At 59.3% G+C, this 16,849-nt stretch overlaps 1 protein-coding gene across 1 annotated transcript; it reads right to left on the bottom strand.

The window, feature by feature from the left end:
* Positions 1-4,813: 4,813 nt before the first annotated feature.
* On the bottom strand, positions 4,814-7,008 carry SOCS1 (suppressor of cytokine signaling 1). Its single transcript, XM_043560527.1, has 2 exons — positions 6,898-7,008; positions 4,814-6,376 (listed from the first exon to the last, which is right to left on the bottom strand). Exon 2 carries the CDS (start codon positions 6,324-6,326, stop codon positions 5,676-5,678), a length of 651 nt encoding a protein of 216 aa, XP_043416462.1. The 5' UTR covers positions 6,327-6,376; positions 6,898-7,008; the 3' UTR covers positions 4,814-5,675.
* Between the last annotated feature and the right edge of the window lie 9,841 nt (positions 7,009-16,849).

The raw sequence follows: 16,849 nt of genomic DNA, 5'->3' as shown, positions 1-16,849 counted from the left end.
CCTGTGGCTCTGAACGCCCTCCAGGGTGGTCCTCAGTGTCAGAGACGAAGCATAAACATAGGAGCGGTTGAGCATCGCAGTGGGTAAGATCATGGGCTTGGGCGTCAAGTTCCTGCAGTCAGAGCGCCTTAGCCATTTCTGCCTGCAGGGATGGGGGCTATTCCCTCACCCTTCTGGGACCCGCTCCAGACTTGCCTTGGAGGCCGGGTGAAGTGTTAACACCCATGAGGTGCTTAGGAAATGGCCATATTTCAAAACAATAGAAATTCAAGAATCGAGAAGCGGAGAGGGCCAGCCCCCATTACTGGATACTATCACGTGTGAAGCGCTTTATAGGCACCCCTTTATTTAACTTCACCTACAGGGCGGGTACAGCTAGCCGTCGCTTCCAAGCGAGGAAGGTAAGGGCCGGGCGAGCTGGGGCAGGCAAGGGTCGGTGTGGGCCGGGATCGGGTAGAAGTGCTTCTGGGTCCCCCAGGACTGGAGTAGGTGGCGAGAACCGCCTTTTAAGGCCTGGATCTGGCATAACCAGACCCTGCGGGCCACAGGGGTACTGTCACAGCCCTGGGAGCCCCAAGACGGCCCGCCCGCAGCCCGCACCTGGCGGCGTTAGGACCAAGCGGAGGCGAAGAGCACCGCCCACAGAGCCCGGGGCCCCGTCCATTGCCTGCAGGTGACGGTGACGCGGAGCGGTGACGTCACGGGCGCGCAGCACGTGGCTGCTCGTGGCTGCTCGGGAGCGCGGGAGCCCCTCGGGGTTCTCGGGCGCGGGAGACGGTGCCCAGGCCGGCGAACCACCCACGACGTACCAGGAGCGCGGCCCGGCGTGTGCGAAGTCCCGGGGGCAGAAGGGAGCGGTGAGTGCGGCGGCCAGGCACGTGGGCCACCTGCAGGCCTCGCGAGGCCTTGTGGGCAGGGGGCGTCCTCCTGAGCACAGCGGGAGTATGGGAGGACTGCGGCTTGGCGGGGCGACCCCACACGGGGCCTGTGAGTGTGCGTGCCGGGGGCGGGGGGGGGGGGTAGTTGGTACTGTGGGGAAGCGCTCAGGGGAGAGCCGGAATCCGAATTGCCCATGAGGTCGTCTGCCAGCCGGGTCTCAGGGCCAAGACCACGGTTGGGAGGGGCGGTTTGAGCGCCCGCCTCGGCCACCGCTGCCCCTGTGTGAATTTGCTTGGTTGAAAACTGCACTCTCTGCGGGACCTTGAGCCCCGCCCCCTCCGCCCAGAATCGGGCCAAGTCCATGTTGAGCCCTGGGGAGTCTCTGGATGATGGTGGCGGAGGCCAGGTGAGGGCTGCCCAGGTGACGGGGCTCCAAAGCCTGCCTGCAGGGAACATGGGCCACGTCGGCCGCGTCCGGCGCCTCACCACCTCCTCTGGGTGCTCTGCACCCCTTCCCCAGCGTTGAGGCCGGCTCTGCCCCTGCCCCGTACCGGTCGTGCTCCGGGAAGCCCCTCACTGGAGCCTGGGGGGCCAGACCCAGGCTTGGGGTTTCTGACTGAGGCCTGTCCGGGGCTTGTCACTCCAGGCCTGGGCCACACTCAGCATTCAGCCAGGCCAGTCCTGCGGCTGTCCCTGCCTTGCCTGGCTGCCCAGAGCTGAGGGCTCTGGTTAAAAAACAAGCCACTCCTGGGGCGCCTGGGTGGCTCAGTCGGTTAAGTGTCCCACTTCGGCTCAGGTCATGACCTCAAGGTTCGTGGGTTCGAGCCCCGTGCAGGGCTCTGTGCCGACAGCTCGGAGCCTAGAGCCTGGTTCGGATTCTGTGTCTCCCTCTCTCTCTCTGCCCCTCCCCCGCTCATGCTCTGTCTCTCTCGCTCTCAAAAATAAAGAAAACATTAACAAGGAAAAAAAGAATAAGCTGCTCCCCCATGCCACCCCCTCCTGAGTACACACATCATAAGGCAAGAAGCCTGAAGTGATCTCCCCAGGCCTCCGTCCCTGCCTTAGTCTGTCGCTACCTGGCAGTCAGAGTCTGGTCACAACACAGACTCCATCAGGTCACCCGGGCTCCTCGTCACATGTCAGACCCCCCGTCCTCGCCATGGCCTGTAGGGCCCCTGGCCACCTGTTCCATCTCATCTCCTGCACGTGACCCCATCCCGTCCCCTCCAGCTTGGCCAGCCCTTGCTCTCTGACGGGCTGAACTGGTTTCCTGAGATGGCCCCGCGGTTCCCTCTGCCTGCACTGTGGCCTCTGGGCTATCTCCTCCTGTCATTCCAGGCAGGATTTCAGTGTCCCCTCATAGGAGCCTTCCTGAGCTTGCTTTCTAGCATAGTCCCACTCACTGGCCAACCACCTTGTTGACCTCTAATCCGAGTACTGTCACTGCTTGGAATGTTCTTGTTCCTTTAGTTTCTTGTGTTGCTATTTACCACCTGAGGCTCTGGACGCCTGGATGTGAACGCTAGGGGAGCAGGAACCGTTCATTCCCGTATCCTTCGGGCTCACAGTAACGCCTGGAACATAGTAGGGCCTTCGGGAACGTGCGCTGGGCGGAGCTCAGCGATCACGTAGTGAGCACTGCTACATTCGGAGACATTGCCAGCTTCTGTGCAGTCTTGACCCCAGCGAGAGGCTCAGCCCTCCTGTCTGTGGGGCAGTAACCCGTCTGCTCATGAGGGTGGGAGGACCAAGCAGGTGGCAATGAGGCCCATGAATATTCCCTCCTCCCCTCTGTAAGAACCCGACTGCCTTTAGAGTGGGACGGACCTGGTGCCGGTCTTGGCTATCACTTTCGAGCTGTGTGACCCTGAGTGAGTGACTGTACTTCTCTGAGCCTCCATTTCCTCATCTCGAAAACGGGGACCAGAGTCCCCGGCCCAGGGGTGGCTTTGCCGCAGGTCCAAGGCCCGTGCCCTGCCGCTCTCCGGAGCTGCTGCTTGCCTGTGTTCTGTGTGCGCCACGGTGCCCAGCTCACCCCCTCCCGGCCGCACCTGGGCCCCCCACCCGGCCCCCGCCCCACACAGTCCCTCCTATCACTTTTCATTCTTGTAAATTGACGTCAGTGCTGCTGAATCATGAAGCTGAGGTTTGAGAGAGACACAGAATCTGCACCGCCAGGGAAGCCACATGGCACACACATTGCTTCTCTATTGCCACCTCCCCCACCCCACCCCCACCCCCAGCCCTTTTCCTCTGCAGCCGTGCTGTGTGCACAAGATCGCAGCCACAAGGGGCGGAGTGCAGCTCCCGGGGGCTTTGGGGTCACTTCAGGTCACTGTACATATGTTAGCGTAGCTTCTTTAAAAAATGACTCACAAAGAGAAGGGGCCCCCTCTGGGGAATGTGATCAGAGGGGCCTTTATTCTTAGCCGTTCTGTTCCAGGTTTTATAAGGGGAATGGGTTTGTGTTGGGAGGATGCAATTAAAAAAAAAAAAAATTTTTTTTCTAGGAAGCTGAAAAAGCCCTGAAACTATTGTGAACTCGTTTCTCTTTAGAGGAGGACCTGTTTCCCCGTCTGTCACATGGGGATGTTAACAGGACCTAAGTCACAAGGCCAAATCACAAGGCGGGGGGTCGCGTTTGCGCGTAGATGCGAGGGGCCTCGAATGGCACCTGCACGCTTACCGCCATAGATAAATATTAGGCCCTCGCGGGCAGGCCGTGTTGCCTGCTGATATCCAGCCTCCCGGCCGGTACCCAGTCTGAAGCGCTGGCCTCGCCACCAATCGTGTGCCCTGCTTTGCCTCTCTTGAGCCTCAGTTTTCCTCTCTGTAAAATGGGAGAGAGGTGTCTAACTCACAGACCGGCGGTGAGGACTCAACAAGGTAGCACAGGACCCTGCCTACAGCAAGTGCTCCCCGAGCGTCTGTCGTATACCCCAGCATCGCCTTCTTGGATTTCTCCAGGAACTGCCCGAGCTGGGCGGGCGACCGGGAGAGTCAGAAGGGGATCCACGCAGCCGTGAAGGAAGGGCAGGGAGGTGGTGAAGAGAAAAGCAGTCCCTCCTTGGAGGCACAGAGCCGAGACCCCTCCCTCCCGCCCCACCTTATGTAAGGAGGCAATTGCCAAGGCTCTCTCAGATCCTAAATCTCTCCAGGCCATCCTTAACCTTGAGGGCTGGAACCGGTTTCATCCCCAAGACAGGCCTGGGCTGTTCCAGTTCTCCAGCAAGTTAGTTTTATGTTGCACTTTCAAGTCTGAAAGGTATTATTAAATATTAGGACACTCCATCCTAAGCTGCAGAGGGCCGGTCTAACTTCTAAAAATGAAGCGCGACACGTCCGTGAGGTTGCTGAACCCTAAACCCAAAAGTGACTCGGTTCACCAGGTGGGGCCGCCCAGTTGCCAGCATGGCTTATCCGTCAGGCCACCCACCAACCCACCAACACAGGAGTAGCCGTAAAGCCCGTGTCACGGGCACTTCCTGGCCGGGTGGGCCAGCCCCGCAGCGTCCTGGAGCGCCCATTCCCTCCCCCAGCTCCTGAACGCCTCACCTGTGTCCGCGATGCACCTAGGCACCTGCTGCTGAGGGCTACCTCCTCCAGCAAACCCATTTTAGAGGTAAGACACTGAGGCCCTGAGAGGCCAAGGGAATTGCCCAAAGCCGTGAGCAGGGCCCTCCTGCCACCACAGACCACAAAGCAGTTTTCTGGCTCCAGGTTGGGTGTTCACCGAAAAAGTACACGAGACAGAACGGGATGGGAAGAAGGAAGTCAGGCCCAGTCCTGTATCCCCCACCCCACCTAAAATGTCCCCTCCCCCCCGCCGCCGCCGAGGCTGAGTCTCAGAATGTGCCCCTCCTCTTCCAAAAACTCATCAAGCCCCCACCCCCCCCCCCCCCACCTTCCTGGAAGTCTTTGTGGTCACAGAATGAAAGAAGTTTCCTCTCTGTCATCCATTTCAGACAGATTCTGGGTGGACAGCCACAAGACACCCAGGTGTCTTCTCTGACACGGGAATGGCCACAGGCACATTCACCCCCTGCCTTGCTTTTCTCCTCTGGAAAAATGAGAAGCGTCTTGCTTCATAGACTCGTCTGATTGAGGCATGGAAAACCCAGAACAGGGCAAGGCACACGTTAAGGGCTCAAACACGGAGCTGCCATTTAACCCCACACGAAACACCAACGCTGGACCAGCTACTCCTCTCCCCCGGAGGGCTGGAACCATGCAGGTCCCCCGGCCACAGAGCACAGGTCACACTCCACCTCCAGCCAAACCCATCAGTCTTAGGACCGCTCTGCCACGGACCCGTTCAGAACCCGGGGGAAATCCTGGGAGCAAAGCACACGCTCTAGAAACCTTTTTTCTTTAAAAAAAAAAAAACTTTCATAATAAAGTTTATTAACTAAACTGGCTGTAAAAAATATAAAATAGGATTCTGCACAGCAGAAAAATAAAGCCAGAGACCCTCCCCCAACCCCTGGTTTGTGCAAAGATACTAGGTATATGTAAACATGAAGAGGTAGGAGGTAAATTCAGGTCCTGGCCCCACATACAGTTAAGGTGCTGCAACAACCAGGGAGATCCAGAGGGAGCACCGGGGGGTGGGGGGTGCGCCCCCGCCCCCAAGACATGGGGAGGGGTCTGCGGCCTCGTCTCCAGCCGAGAAGGGGAGGCGCCTCGCCCCCACACCCGCTCCCTCCAACCCAGGTGGGGAGGGCACCCACGTGGTTCCAGGGAAATAATAATTAATAATAACAAGGCCCTCGAGTTAATGCTGCGTGCGAGGCCGGTCAGATCTGAAAGGGGAAGGAGCTCAAGTAGTCGCGGAGGACGGGGTTGAGGGGGATGCGCGCCAGGTTCTCGCGGCCCACGGTGGCCACGATGCGCTGGCGACACAGCTCCTGCAGCGGCCGCACGCGGCGCTGGCGCAGCGGGGCCCCGAGCATGCGGCGCGGCGCCGCCACGTAGTGCTCCAGCAGCTCGAAGAGGCAGTCGAAGCTCTCGCGGCTGCCGTCCAGGTGGAAGCGGCCGGCCTGGAAGTGCACGCGGATGCTCGTGGGGCCCGAGGCCATCTTCACGCTGAGGGCGAAGAAGCAGTTCCGCTGGCGGCTGTCGCGCACCAGGAAGGTGCCCACGGGCTCGGCGCGCAGCCGCTCGTGCGCCCCGTGCACGCTCAGGGGCCCCCAGTAGAAGCCGCAGGCGTCGAGCAGCGCGCTGGCTCGGGTGATGCGCCGGTACTCGGCGTGAGAGCGGAACGTGCGGAAGTGCGTGTCGCCGGGGGCCGGGGCCGGGGCCGCCGGGCAGGGCCGCGGGCGCGCGGGGACCGGGGGCGCCGCCGAGGGCGAGGGCGGGGACGAGGACGAGGAAGGCTCTGGCCGCCGTCGGGACTCTGCTGCCGTGGAGATTGCATTGTCGGCTGCCACCTGGTTGTGTGCTACCATCCTACACGCGGGGCCGGCCGGAGGGGTGGGCCATAGCGTCCGGGGGTGCGCTGGGGGAGACACGGGCGGTGAGCCGAGAGTCGGGGCGGGCCCGTCCGAAAGGGCCGAGGGGCGCAGGAGCGAGTCGGCGCGGCCCCCGGGAGCCTCCGGGGGCTCAGCTAGCAAACGGGCCTCCCCGTCCGCGGAGCTCCTCCAGGCGGTTGGGGGCCCGGCAGAGGCGGAGTCCGGCCGCCAGGTCGCTCAGAGTTTGGGTGAGAGAGGGGGGCGTGGAGAGAGGTGCGGGGAGCAACCTGCCCCGACTGCGGCCACCTGGCCCTCGGCTCGCCGCCTCGCGGCCGCCGCCTGCTGGCCAGGCCGGGGACTGGTGCCTCGTCCGGGCGGTTTGGACCAAGGCAGAGAAGCTGCGCTGCGGGAACCCCGCGCGCGGGGGGCTGCTAGGGTGGGGCCGGCGGGGGCCAGGGGTGTGGCGGCCGCGACCCCATCATGCGGCCCCCGAGGCCGGCCTGACACCCGGCCGTCCTTTCCTGTCTTCCCCTCTCCCTCCCGCTTCCTTGCCCAGTGCCCGGCTCACCTGGCGGCGGGGCGCGGGGCGCCGCGGGCGGGGCGGCGGGGGGCTCCGGGGCGGCTCTCGCGCATGCTCCGGGGCCGGGAGCCGTGCAGCTGCCACGGCCGCAGCTCGCTCTGCTCCGCGCCCGCCCCTGCACCAGTCTTTTATTTTAAACTGGGTAGGAGGTGGGGCCCGCTGGCGGCGGCCCCGCCCCCTAAGGCTCCACCCCCCGCAGGCCCCGCCCTTCCGCGCCACTTTCGGTTTCTTTTTCGGCGGTGGAGCGAGGCGCGGGCCACACGAGCTCGACCTTTCGCACGCCATCAGGGACCCTCCGCGGGGAGGCACCCCCCCCTCCCCTGACCCAGCCTCACACCCATCCTAGGACCCCTCCATCAAGGGCTCTGGACCCCCTGCCATTCCGATGCCCGCTTTGCACCTGGAGCCCCTACTTTTGCCCCCACTACTGCCCTAGGGCGCAGATTTCTGCAGCCAAGCCCTTTTAGTATACACTGGACTGGCTCCGACACACCCCTCTCCCCTCCCCCCACCAGGTATCTCGGCACCCGTCTCCGGTAGATCTCTGTTCTCCACTCCCCGCACCTCCCGATTCTGGGGTCCCACCTGCAGATCCGGCCCCGGACCCCTTGGGGCTGCTCCCGCCGTCCCCCTGCCGCCCGCAGCCCCAAACCCTCGGGCGGCTGTCCCCCCGCACCCCTCCCAGCCCGTCACTGGCCCTGGTCTTGGCTTGGGCTTCCCAGGAAGCGGCGGCCTGACCACAGGCTTCAGAGGAACCCTTCAGAAGCGCGAGAAGGGCGCCTCGACTGCGGATCCGAGTTCCTCGGAAACCGGGCGGGGCCGTTAAGGGCAGCTTTGGCTCCGCTTCCACGCCAGGGGACAGCTGGAGAAACTGAGGCCCCGCGGAGGGGTTGTGATCTGCAGCGACTGGCAGATGAGGGGTGGGGTTCTGGATGAGCATGCCCTCCTCTCTTATTTTGGGGAGAGAAACAGCTGGGCACCTCCAGACGCACTTTGGAGCCGGATGAAAAGATGGTTCATTGATGTGATGATTCCAAAAACCTACCTTGAGTTTTCCTGGCCTGCCCTCCTCTCCCCCAACTACTACTTTACAGAGTCCTCTCCCGCTACTCGGTCAAGCATCTGCCCCTACTGCCGCCACCCCGCACTCATACCTCTGGTTTGGGATTGATGGTGCCAGCTATACTTTGTACATCCGTGTGCGTGATCCGGTGTCTTTGTCTGTCGTGGAGAAGCACGGAGTACGTGCCTGGTTGGTACGTGTATTTTTGAAGGCAAGAAAGAACTAATGAGGGTCGGGGCTAGTGCGTGGTTAGTCCCAGACTCTTCAGGGGTTACGCAGAAGACTGACCTGGCTGGGGGCTTGGCGAGTGGCTTCCCGCTGGCACATACTGCCCTCTACAGGCCGTTCTCAGACTGCAGCCCAGCCCTCTCGTCTCCTTGAAGCCCTAATGGGTTCTAGGTCCTCCCGCCCATCCCCTTGGTGCTCTCCTTCCCTGGCCCCAGGCTGCCCACGTTTCCTCTTAAACACAAGGGGATGGCCCAGAACCAGCCTTGCTTAGGACCCCATCAGCTCCCGGAATTCATGTTGGCAGGAGCTGGTATTCGTCACTAACGTAGTTGTCCCGTGTTGTGTGTATATATATGTGTGTGTGTGTTTGTGTGTGTGTGTGTGTGCGTGCGTTAGTGTGCAAGGACATGGGAGACAAGGTGTGGAGACGTGCATGTGCCAGTGGTCAGGTGCTGTGGTCATTCCAGAGGACCTACCTGCTGGTGCTGTGCCCTGTGGTGGGGGTGGAAAAAAAAAAGGTAGTGGCTAAAAGTCTGACTTTGGACCCAGAGTACATGGATTCCAGTTCACCTGTACCACTTTCCAGCCTTGTGATTCTGAGCGTGTAATTAACCCCTCGGCTTCGGTTTCTCCATGCGTGAAACAGAAACAAAAATAGTACCTCCTTCCTAGCAGCAGGGATTATAGGGATTATGGGTCAAACACTCAGAGCCATCCCTCATTATAATAAGCATTCAGCAGGCGTTCGTTCTTGCTCTGTTCCTCTGAGGGTGCCTGCGGGCAGCGTGTTAGGTCCTGTAGCCACGTGGCTTCATGCCATGTCCGTTTCAATTTGTTTTTAATGTTAATTAATTTTGAGAGTGAGAGACTGAGCGCAGGTGGCTGAGGAGCAGAGGGAGAGGGAGGAGACACAGAATCCAAAGCAGGCTCCAGGCTCCGAGCTGTCAGCACAGAGCTCGACGCGGGGCTCAAACTCACGGACTGCGAGATCATGACCTGAGCCAAAGTTGGACACTTAACCGACTGAGCCACCCAGGCGCCCCTTTTTAATATTTATTTTTGAAAGAGAGAGCGTGCGCATGTGCACATGCATGAGTTGGGGAGGGGCAGAGAGGGAGACACAGAACCCGAAGCAGGCTCCAGGCTCCCAGCTGTCAGCACAGAGCCCCACACGGGGCCTGAACTCACGAACCATGAGATTATGACCTGAGCTGAAGTCACTTAACCGACTGAGCCACCCAAGTGCCCCATCCCTGTGTCCACTTTAGAAGCCCTAACCCAAGGGCCACAGGCCAGAGAAGGCATGGGCGAAGCAGAAGGAAGAGAGTTTTGTGGGGATAAACCAGGGCTCTGGATGCTGGCAGTGGGAAAGGGTAGCGCTTCCCTCTCACCTGAACTGGGGGCCGTGGTCTGGGCCCAGAGAAGGCCAGGCTGGGCTGGCTCCTGTATGATCTGCCTTCCTGCCACCAGTCTCCTCAGCAGGCCTCTGGGCAGAGGGAAATCTATAAATAGCTGATGATCCGTATGCCCCCTTAACCCCCACTGGCAGCTTCGATGGCTCTATGGGAGAGCCACCCCTTTCCTTGGGGTCTGGAGCCCCCTTCTCACAGCCCCGTCTTGTTGCCACACTCCCACCCATGCCTGTGAAGGAAGCCCCCCTCCTCCATCCCCTTGACTCATACCTGTGACGTGTTGGCCTGAGGTGACTGTGTGCCACATGCTTTACAGTCCTTAGATCATTGAATTGGCGTAACAATCTAATCTGCCCATTTTGCAGACAGAGAAACTGAGGCTCAGAAGGGGAATCGCTTGCCTTGGGGCACACAGCTCAGAAGGGGCAGAGCTGCAGGATATATCAGACCCCCCAAAGCTTTCACCCGTGTCCACCGTGCTGTCAGCTCCCTCCCCCAGTTCCTGGTGATCTCAAATCCTGGTCTGCCTGCTAGAAAAACAGTAGATGCCAGAGAAATCAGAGATTCATCTGTATCCTGAGCCTGCCTGGGGAGGAGTGGGGACGGTTCTGCCAGCTTTCTTCTCACTTCGGAGCTTGAGGAGGCCCTAGGTGTCAGCATCTAGGCCTCCACCTCGCCCTCTGTGGCTCTGAATTCATCCTTGAGCGCCAATTTCTTGCCCATACAGTGGGCTCGGCCCCATCCTCCACCCTGACCAGATCCTGTTTGTGAAAGCCGTGGTGACTCAGGCTCAAATCACTGAGCACACGGCCAGGACACTTACCGCCAACAGGACAGCCACTCTAGCTTTGGTTTCATTTTCTGAAGCCCTGACTTCAAAACGAAACCAAATCCAGATACCAAAAGGGAAAAAGAAATCGGTTGATTGACAGGCATCTGCCTTCTTGGCATTTCTCCCCGGAGGACTGGCCCCAGGCTCGTAGGAAGCTGGGCAGCGCGGGAGCCCCGAGGAGCTCAGGCTCCACATCGAGACAGGGCTGCGTTCGGATCCCATGCCTGCTGCTTCCCAGCTGTGTGACCTTAGGCAAGCAGCTTGCCTTCTCTTGGCCTTGTCTGCCCCGTCTGCAAACAGTCCCTGAAAGTTCTGGCCCTCGCAGAGCAGCGATGCACACCGAGCCCAAAGCAGAGTGCCCGGCAGAGAAGGTGCTTGGCACAAGCGACTTCTTGTCACAGGGCAGTTGAGACAGCCCTCTGTCCACAGCTTGCTGGGCGGCAGCCTGACATGTGGGGCCCCAGCCGGCAGCAGTGGGGAATCAAAATCCTGGCCCACAGGGCTCAGTTTTTCAGCTTCTCTTTCCAGCTTTGGCCAAGTTCTGCCGGGAAAAGCTGTCCCTGGCTAGGGCCTGCGATCCTGAAGTTGTCCTCTGCCCCGGTGTTCCTCCATCCCGCCTGCCTCCAGCCTGTGGCGGCAGCCCGGGTTCCCATGGGAGGTGGTGCCTCTGGGGAGCCCCGAGCAGTGTGGCTTATATCGTGGAGACGGCTAACCATCAGCCTGGGTTTAAACCTGTCACTTAATGAACATGGGGCCTGGGGCAAGCTTCTTGGTTTCTCTGTGCCTCCGTTTCCCTATCTGCAGGATGGGGGTAAGAGCGCATCTATTTCCCTCCTTCGGTATTCATTCAGCAGGTTAGTTGTCGAGTGCCCGCTGTCTGCCAGGCACTGGCAGAACTCAGGGGTCTTCAGGCAGACAGACAGGAGGCAGGGAATTCACATAAGCATTTCACGCTGTGCTAAGTGCCACGGGGGAAATAAACATGGGGACAGGGAGCGACGAGAGGTATGCGGGTTTGGGGCAAGAGTGAGATCAGGCAGAGAAGGCCTTTTGGATGGTGACGGAGTCGAGGTGTTTCTAAAAGTGGGCTGAAGGTGACTCCAGGCACAGAGATCGAGCAGTTCATGCAAAGGCCCTGCGGTGGGAATGATAGGCGTGTGTGAGGACCCGAGAGAGGGCGTCGTGTTGGTGTAGACAGCAAGGGGGGTGAGCGCAGGGGTTCACCTGTGCTTCAGCGCAGGGGTTGGCAGGGGTCCAGTCCGTCCGGCGGGTCCCGGCTAGGAGGTGGGAAGGGCTTGGATGTCACCCTGACGGCTGGAGCCAGTCCTTGAGGCCCAGGAAATACTGTAGGATTGGATATGGAAAGAACCCTCTGGCTTCTGACCTTCCAGACAGCTGGGTCTTTAGCCACAGTGACCTGCACTAGAGGCCTTGGGACGTACCTCACAACTGTCCCTGACCCGCCAGGGTGTCACCACCCTATTCCCCCAAGTGGGTGCAAAACCAGTACCAAAGGACAGCCGGGGGACATTGTAAGAGAGAACACTGCTTGGGGAGTCCAAGGCCTGAGTCCTGGGGGGTCAGCCCTCACTTCCCGGGAGACCTGGGGAGAGGAATCACAGTTTACCGGGCCCCCAGCTCTGGGCCGGGTGACAACTTTTTGGCATATTGTCTTACTTGCTCTTTCCCACGGTCTTATGAGGTGGCAGTAATTAGGTGCCCTCATTTACCAGAGGAGAAAAGCGCTACTCAGCGAGCTGGTGGAACGCGAACAGGAGTTTCGGAGAGGCTGAGCCCCACCTGAGGCCTCTGTCTGGAGAGGCCCCTGCTTCGCTGTGGGGCGTGGAACCTGGTCCCAGCCGGTCCCGACAGCGGGAAAGATCGCGGCTTCCAGGGAACGCGTGCGCCCCTCGGGACCCCCGAGTCCAAGGAGAAGGCTCTCCTCTACAGCAGAGGAGGCCGAAAGGCCAGGAGGGGTAGCGCGAGGTGGTGACTGGACTCCAAAGTGACAACAGGAGGGCTCCTCCCTGGTCCTGGGGAGACTTGATGAGAACCTTCCAGCGGTCTCTTTATCCCCCTGCGACAGGTGGGGAAAGAGGTACGTCAGAGATGAAGTGTAGGCAGAAAGTAGGGGCTATTGTATTAATAACTCCGAAATAGGAGGGGCAGGAAAGAGGGTATCTGAGGGCGTTGGTCACGGAGCCCAGACATACCTGGTTCCAGGCCCAGCTCCCCCAGCTCCCCCCCCCCCCCGCCAGTAAGTGTGATGGCTTCAGGCAAATGGACTTAATCCAGAGGCCCCAAGAACCCTCACGAACTCCAAGCATGGTGGGCCTGGCAGTTCCGTTTGGCAGTGGACAGAGGGCAAAAGAGAATGTGTAAAAGCTATGAAACCAGACACGGAAACACACACAGCCGGCCGGGACATCGGGAGTCGGGGCCAAGGATGACTCCTCACCTCACCCCCCTGCTCACTGTGAGAAAGCTACTGCCAACGGCAGGTACCGCGGCTTGAATTGGTCCCCGTTCTCAGGTTCGGGAGGCATCTCGTCTCCGGAGGCTCGACAGTGGCCCGTGACCTGGGAGGCCCGGTGCCCGCTGGCACAGAAGAGGCACCCGGCCAGGCCGGCAGGGCCCCGAGCGGACTCTGGGACGAGGTGATCCTGGACCCGAGTTTGAAAGACCAGGGAGGACGTGGCCAAGGGACAAGAAGGGAGTGTGCTTCTGGAGGCGCACGGCACGGGCAGAGGCCTGGAGACAAAACTCTGAGGACCCGAGTGGCAGGTGGCAGGAGATGAGGCTAAGCAGGAAGGGTTTATAGGCAGAGGCTTGGCTGGGAGAAGGCCGTGTGCTGTCCTTGGCCTTTCCCTGCCCTGCGGTGATGAATGCCTCTGGGGAGAGCCTTCTGGGCCCCCTTGGCTGGACCACCAAGCCCAGAAACGTGGGCCGGAGAGCCGTCAGTTTATAATCATGGGTTCTCTGTGCTCAGTTTATAATCGCCGCACCTGTACCCTCTCCCTTCAAGGTCAGCAAAGCTTTGCCGAGCACCTGCTGGATGCTTCGCCGATGCTCATTTCGTTTTTCTCCTCGACTTACTCTTCCGTTTCCTTGGATAGAATAATTAAAGCACTTTCCCTCCCCGCACGTAACCCCAGGCACCGGCTTGGTCTCTGCACTTTCAGATCTTTTTGTGGGCACTTATGTCGTGCTTCCCCTCCGCCCCCTGCCCCATAAAAACAAAGTGTTGTTTTGTGTAGGCTGCTTTGTTCTGTAAATGATAGATCTTTCCCCATCTTGTTCTTTTCACCCAACGACATCTGCCAGCCCTGCGAATAGAGAGATCAACCCCCATTCTTTTTTTTTTTTAACATTTAAAAAATTAAGTTTATTTATTTTGAGAGAGAGAGAGAGAGCACACACAAGCTGGGGAGGGGCAGAGAGAAGGAGACACAGTCCCGACGCGGGGCTCGAACTCACAAACTATGAGATCATGACGGGAGCCAGAGCCGGATGCTCAACCGACCGAGCCACCCAGACGCCCCGTGAGTTATTGCCAGGTTTTGGCTCTTACAAACCAATGTGACCCTGGACCTCCCTGGGCTTCCTCTCGGCACACGTGTGAGAAACACCTTGCGCGCTTCAAAGGTTAATAGACGCTGCCTGATTTGTCTGCCAGCGTGCGTGACCACCATCACGCCCTCAGCAGCCACAGCCAACCATCCCTGCTTCGTTTACCCTCACCAGCACTTATTACCCATCCTTTGCCATTTTTGCCCATGCAGTGGGCACACAGGTGGCGTCTCACTGTTGCCTTAATGCCTGCTCCTTTTCAACGTATGTGCACTGAGCTCCTGATAGGCCCCCGGGCTAGGTGCTGGGGATACAGCAGTTAAGAGCAGGGGGCCCCTTGGACCTCTTAGCAAAGCACAAGAGGCAAATAAGGCTCAGAGAGGTTAAGAGCCAGGCCCAGGGTCGTCCAGCGAGGGAGTGAGGGCGCTGGGAATTGAATCTGGGTCTGTACGGCTACGGAGTTTGAGTATTTTTCCTCCTGAATTGTACTCAGACGGGGCGTCTCAACCCAGGATGTGCCCCAGGACTGCCGGGTCCCCCGAGCGACCCCCGGGGCCCGTAGGAATGGCAGCCCCACCACGGGCGAGGCCGTGTCCCAGCATTTCTCAGGCTACCCCGCACCCCCAATATCCCACCCAAATGAAATCTCTCAAGCGGAAAGGCAAGACATGTTGCCTTCAGAATCTGCACGACCTTCCCAGTGGCTGAACAAAGCGGCTGTTTCTGTTTCCTGAATTTGGGTTTCCAGCGGACCTGCCCCCGAACTGTTGCCTCCCCACCCGAAACCAAGCAAGTAAAAGAATGAGCCTGTGGTTTGCTGTTTTTCCTCTTGTCATCGGTGTCTGCGCGAGAGGGGGGCCGTGTGCCTGTGAGTGCCTGCCGGCATGTGAAGAGGTGTGTGTGTGTGTCTGTGTGTGTGTGTGTGTGCGCGCGCGCGCGTGCTGAGGAGTTCACATGTAAACCTAACTCTCTCCGCAAGGGCGAGTCCTTTGTCTATGTGACTGGTCATCTGTGTGTGTGTGTGTGTGTGTGTGTGTGTGGTTGTGAAATTTTTGCTGAGTGTTGGAAACATGGGAACATGTGACCCAGTCTGTCTGCTTCCCAGTTCACTTTCTCTTATTACAGAGATTGTGTCTCCACAATAGATCTCCTGCCTTCAGTGATCATGTCATAAAAGGACACTGCCCAGGGAATAGGGAGGTCCTTTGGTGAGTGGGACTTAAAGTCCCTGACCTCATCTTCTGACCCTCTGTCTCCACCTGCTCCCTTAAAATGTGCTCCCCAGAAGGGCTCCCCAAACTCTTTTGCCCTGAGGTGTCCGTGACTATCATGGCGTCCTCTGGCCTTACATTTTTAATAGGAAACCGGGTGGTTTGGGGCAGAACATAAGCGTCTGATCTCACACCTGCCTTCCTGCAGACCTTATCAAACCCTTTTACCTCTGAGTCTCAGCTTCTTCATCTGTAACATGGGAGCGGTAATGTCTCCTGCCTTAGGTGTGTGGATTCAGTGGAAACATTTATGTCAAAGCATCTGGCACCTCATAGGTGCTCAGTAAATGGTAATTTCCCCAGCCCGCCCGGGCCCTCCCCACATCCTCTCATAGGTACGTGGTGCCAACCTGGAACATCTCCCTGCTGTGGGGAGGACAGGGGCCCAGGAAGTACACACTGTGTACCTGACCCTGTACCGGATGCTTGTATTGCATTATCTCAGGGAACATCCCCACCCCTTCCAGGTAACTCCTCGGGAGATGAGACCAGGGCACAGAGAGGGGAAATGACTCTCTAAAGCCACACAGCAGAGATCTGAGGGGGGACCTTCGGGGTCCTGCCACTGTCCCGCAAAAGTCAGCCTTGCTGTAATTGACATACAGTGTGATGGCACTTTCATGAAGTTGCCACCGCTGTAAGGCCCCCTCCTGGTTCCTTTCCGTCTACTGCAGACCCCCCGAGCACTTCCACACCTGACCCGTCTCCACATGTTCCCCTCGGTTCCGTTAGCCCAGATGCCAAGTGAAACACAAAAGGGAATCCCAAGCATCCATGTGCCCAGCGCTGTGCTGGGTACTTTCCCAGGCAGTGACTGGGCTGCTGGACTGTGAAGGGAGAAATGATTACCCGGTTAGACGTGGAGCGGGGTGGTCTCGGAGGAACTTGGGTCTGACCCTAAGCCACTTGTGGTCATTTACATGGGGCCCTAACCATTCCCACCATCTGGTACTTCGTCTGCCTTATTACTTTTGCAAAGGCTCCTTCAGTGCAAACTATGTGCAAAGTGTGAGGCCTGCGTGCCCCTTCACACCCTCGACACCTCCAGAGGAGGAGACTGATTCCAGATGGCTGTTCCCTCTGTGCCGGCTCTTCTGTTCCCTGTAGCTCCGTCTCCACATGGCAGCGAGCACCGGACCCTGTTAAGACCCTCCTGTGACTTGAACGGCCAGGCTCCCGGTGCAAACCCCCGCAGGACCTGGCCCCCACCTGGCACTGCCCCACCACCTGCACACACTCTTCCTTTGGCCCAGAATGTTCTGGACGGGGCCCTGTGTGTCCTCTGTGTTCCCAGAGCCCAGCACAGCCCCAGAACGTACCTGGGCCCTTAGCTAAGTTGTGGAGCGTCACCAGCAGGCAAACGGGAGCCAGGGTTCAAACTCGGGGTGCTCTGGACTTCGAAATGCACATTCCCGACCCCTCCCCTCGCCTGTCTCCTGCCACTCTTGTGTGCTGGCTACGGCACGTGGGTCACATGAACATGTGGGCCTGTGGGCATCTCGGGTGTGTGTGCACCGAGGTGGGAGGTACAGGGCCGAGGAGGGCTCCGCCCGTCTGCTTCCCA

This window comes from Prionailurus bengalensis, chromosome E3, assembly GCF_016509475.1.
Source record: "Prionailurus bengalensis isolate Pbe53 chromosome E3, Fcat_Pben_1.1_paternal_pri, whole genome shotgun sequence".
Taxonomy (NCBI): Eukaryota; Metazoa; Chordata; class Mammalia; order Carnivora; family Felidae; genus Prionailurus; species Prionailurus bengalensis.
This window is presented reverse-complemented; position numbering and strand designations above follow the sequence as displayed.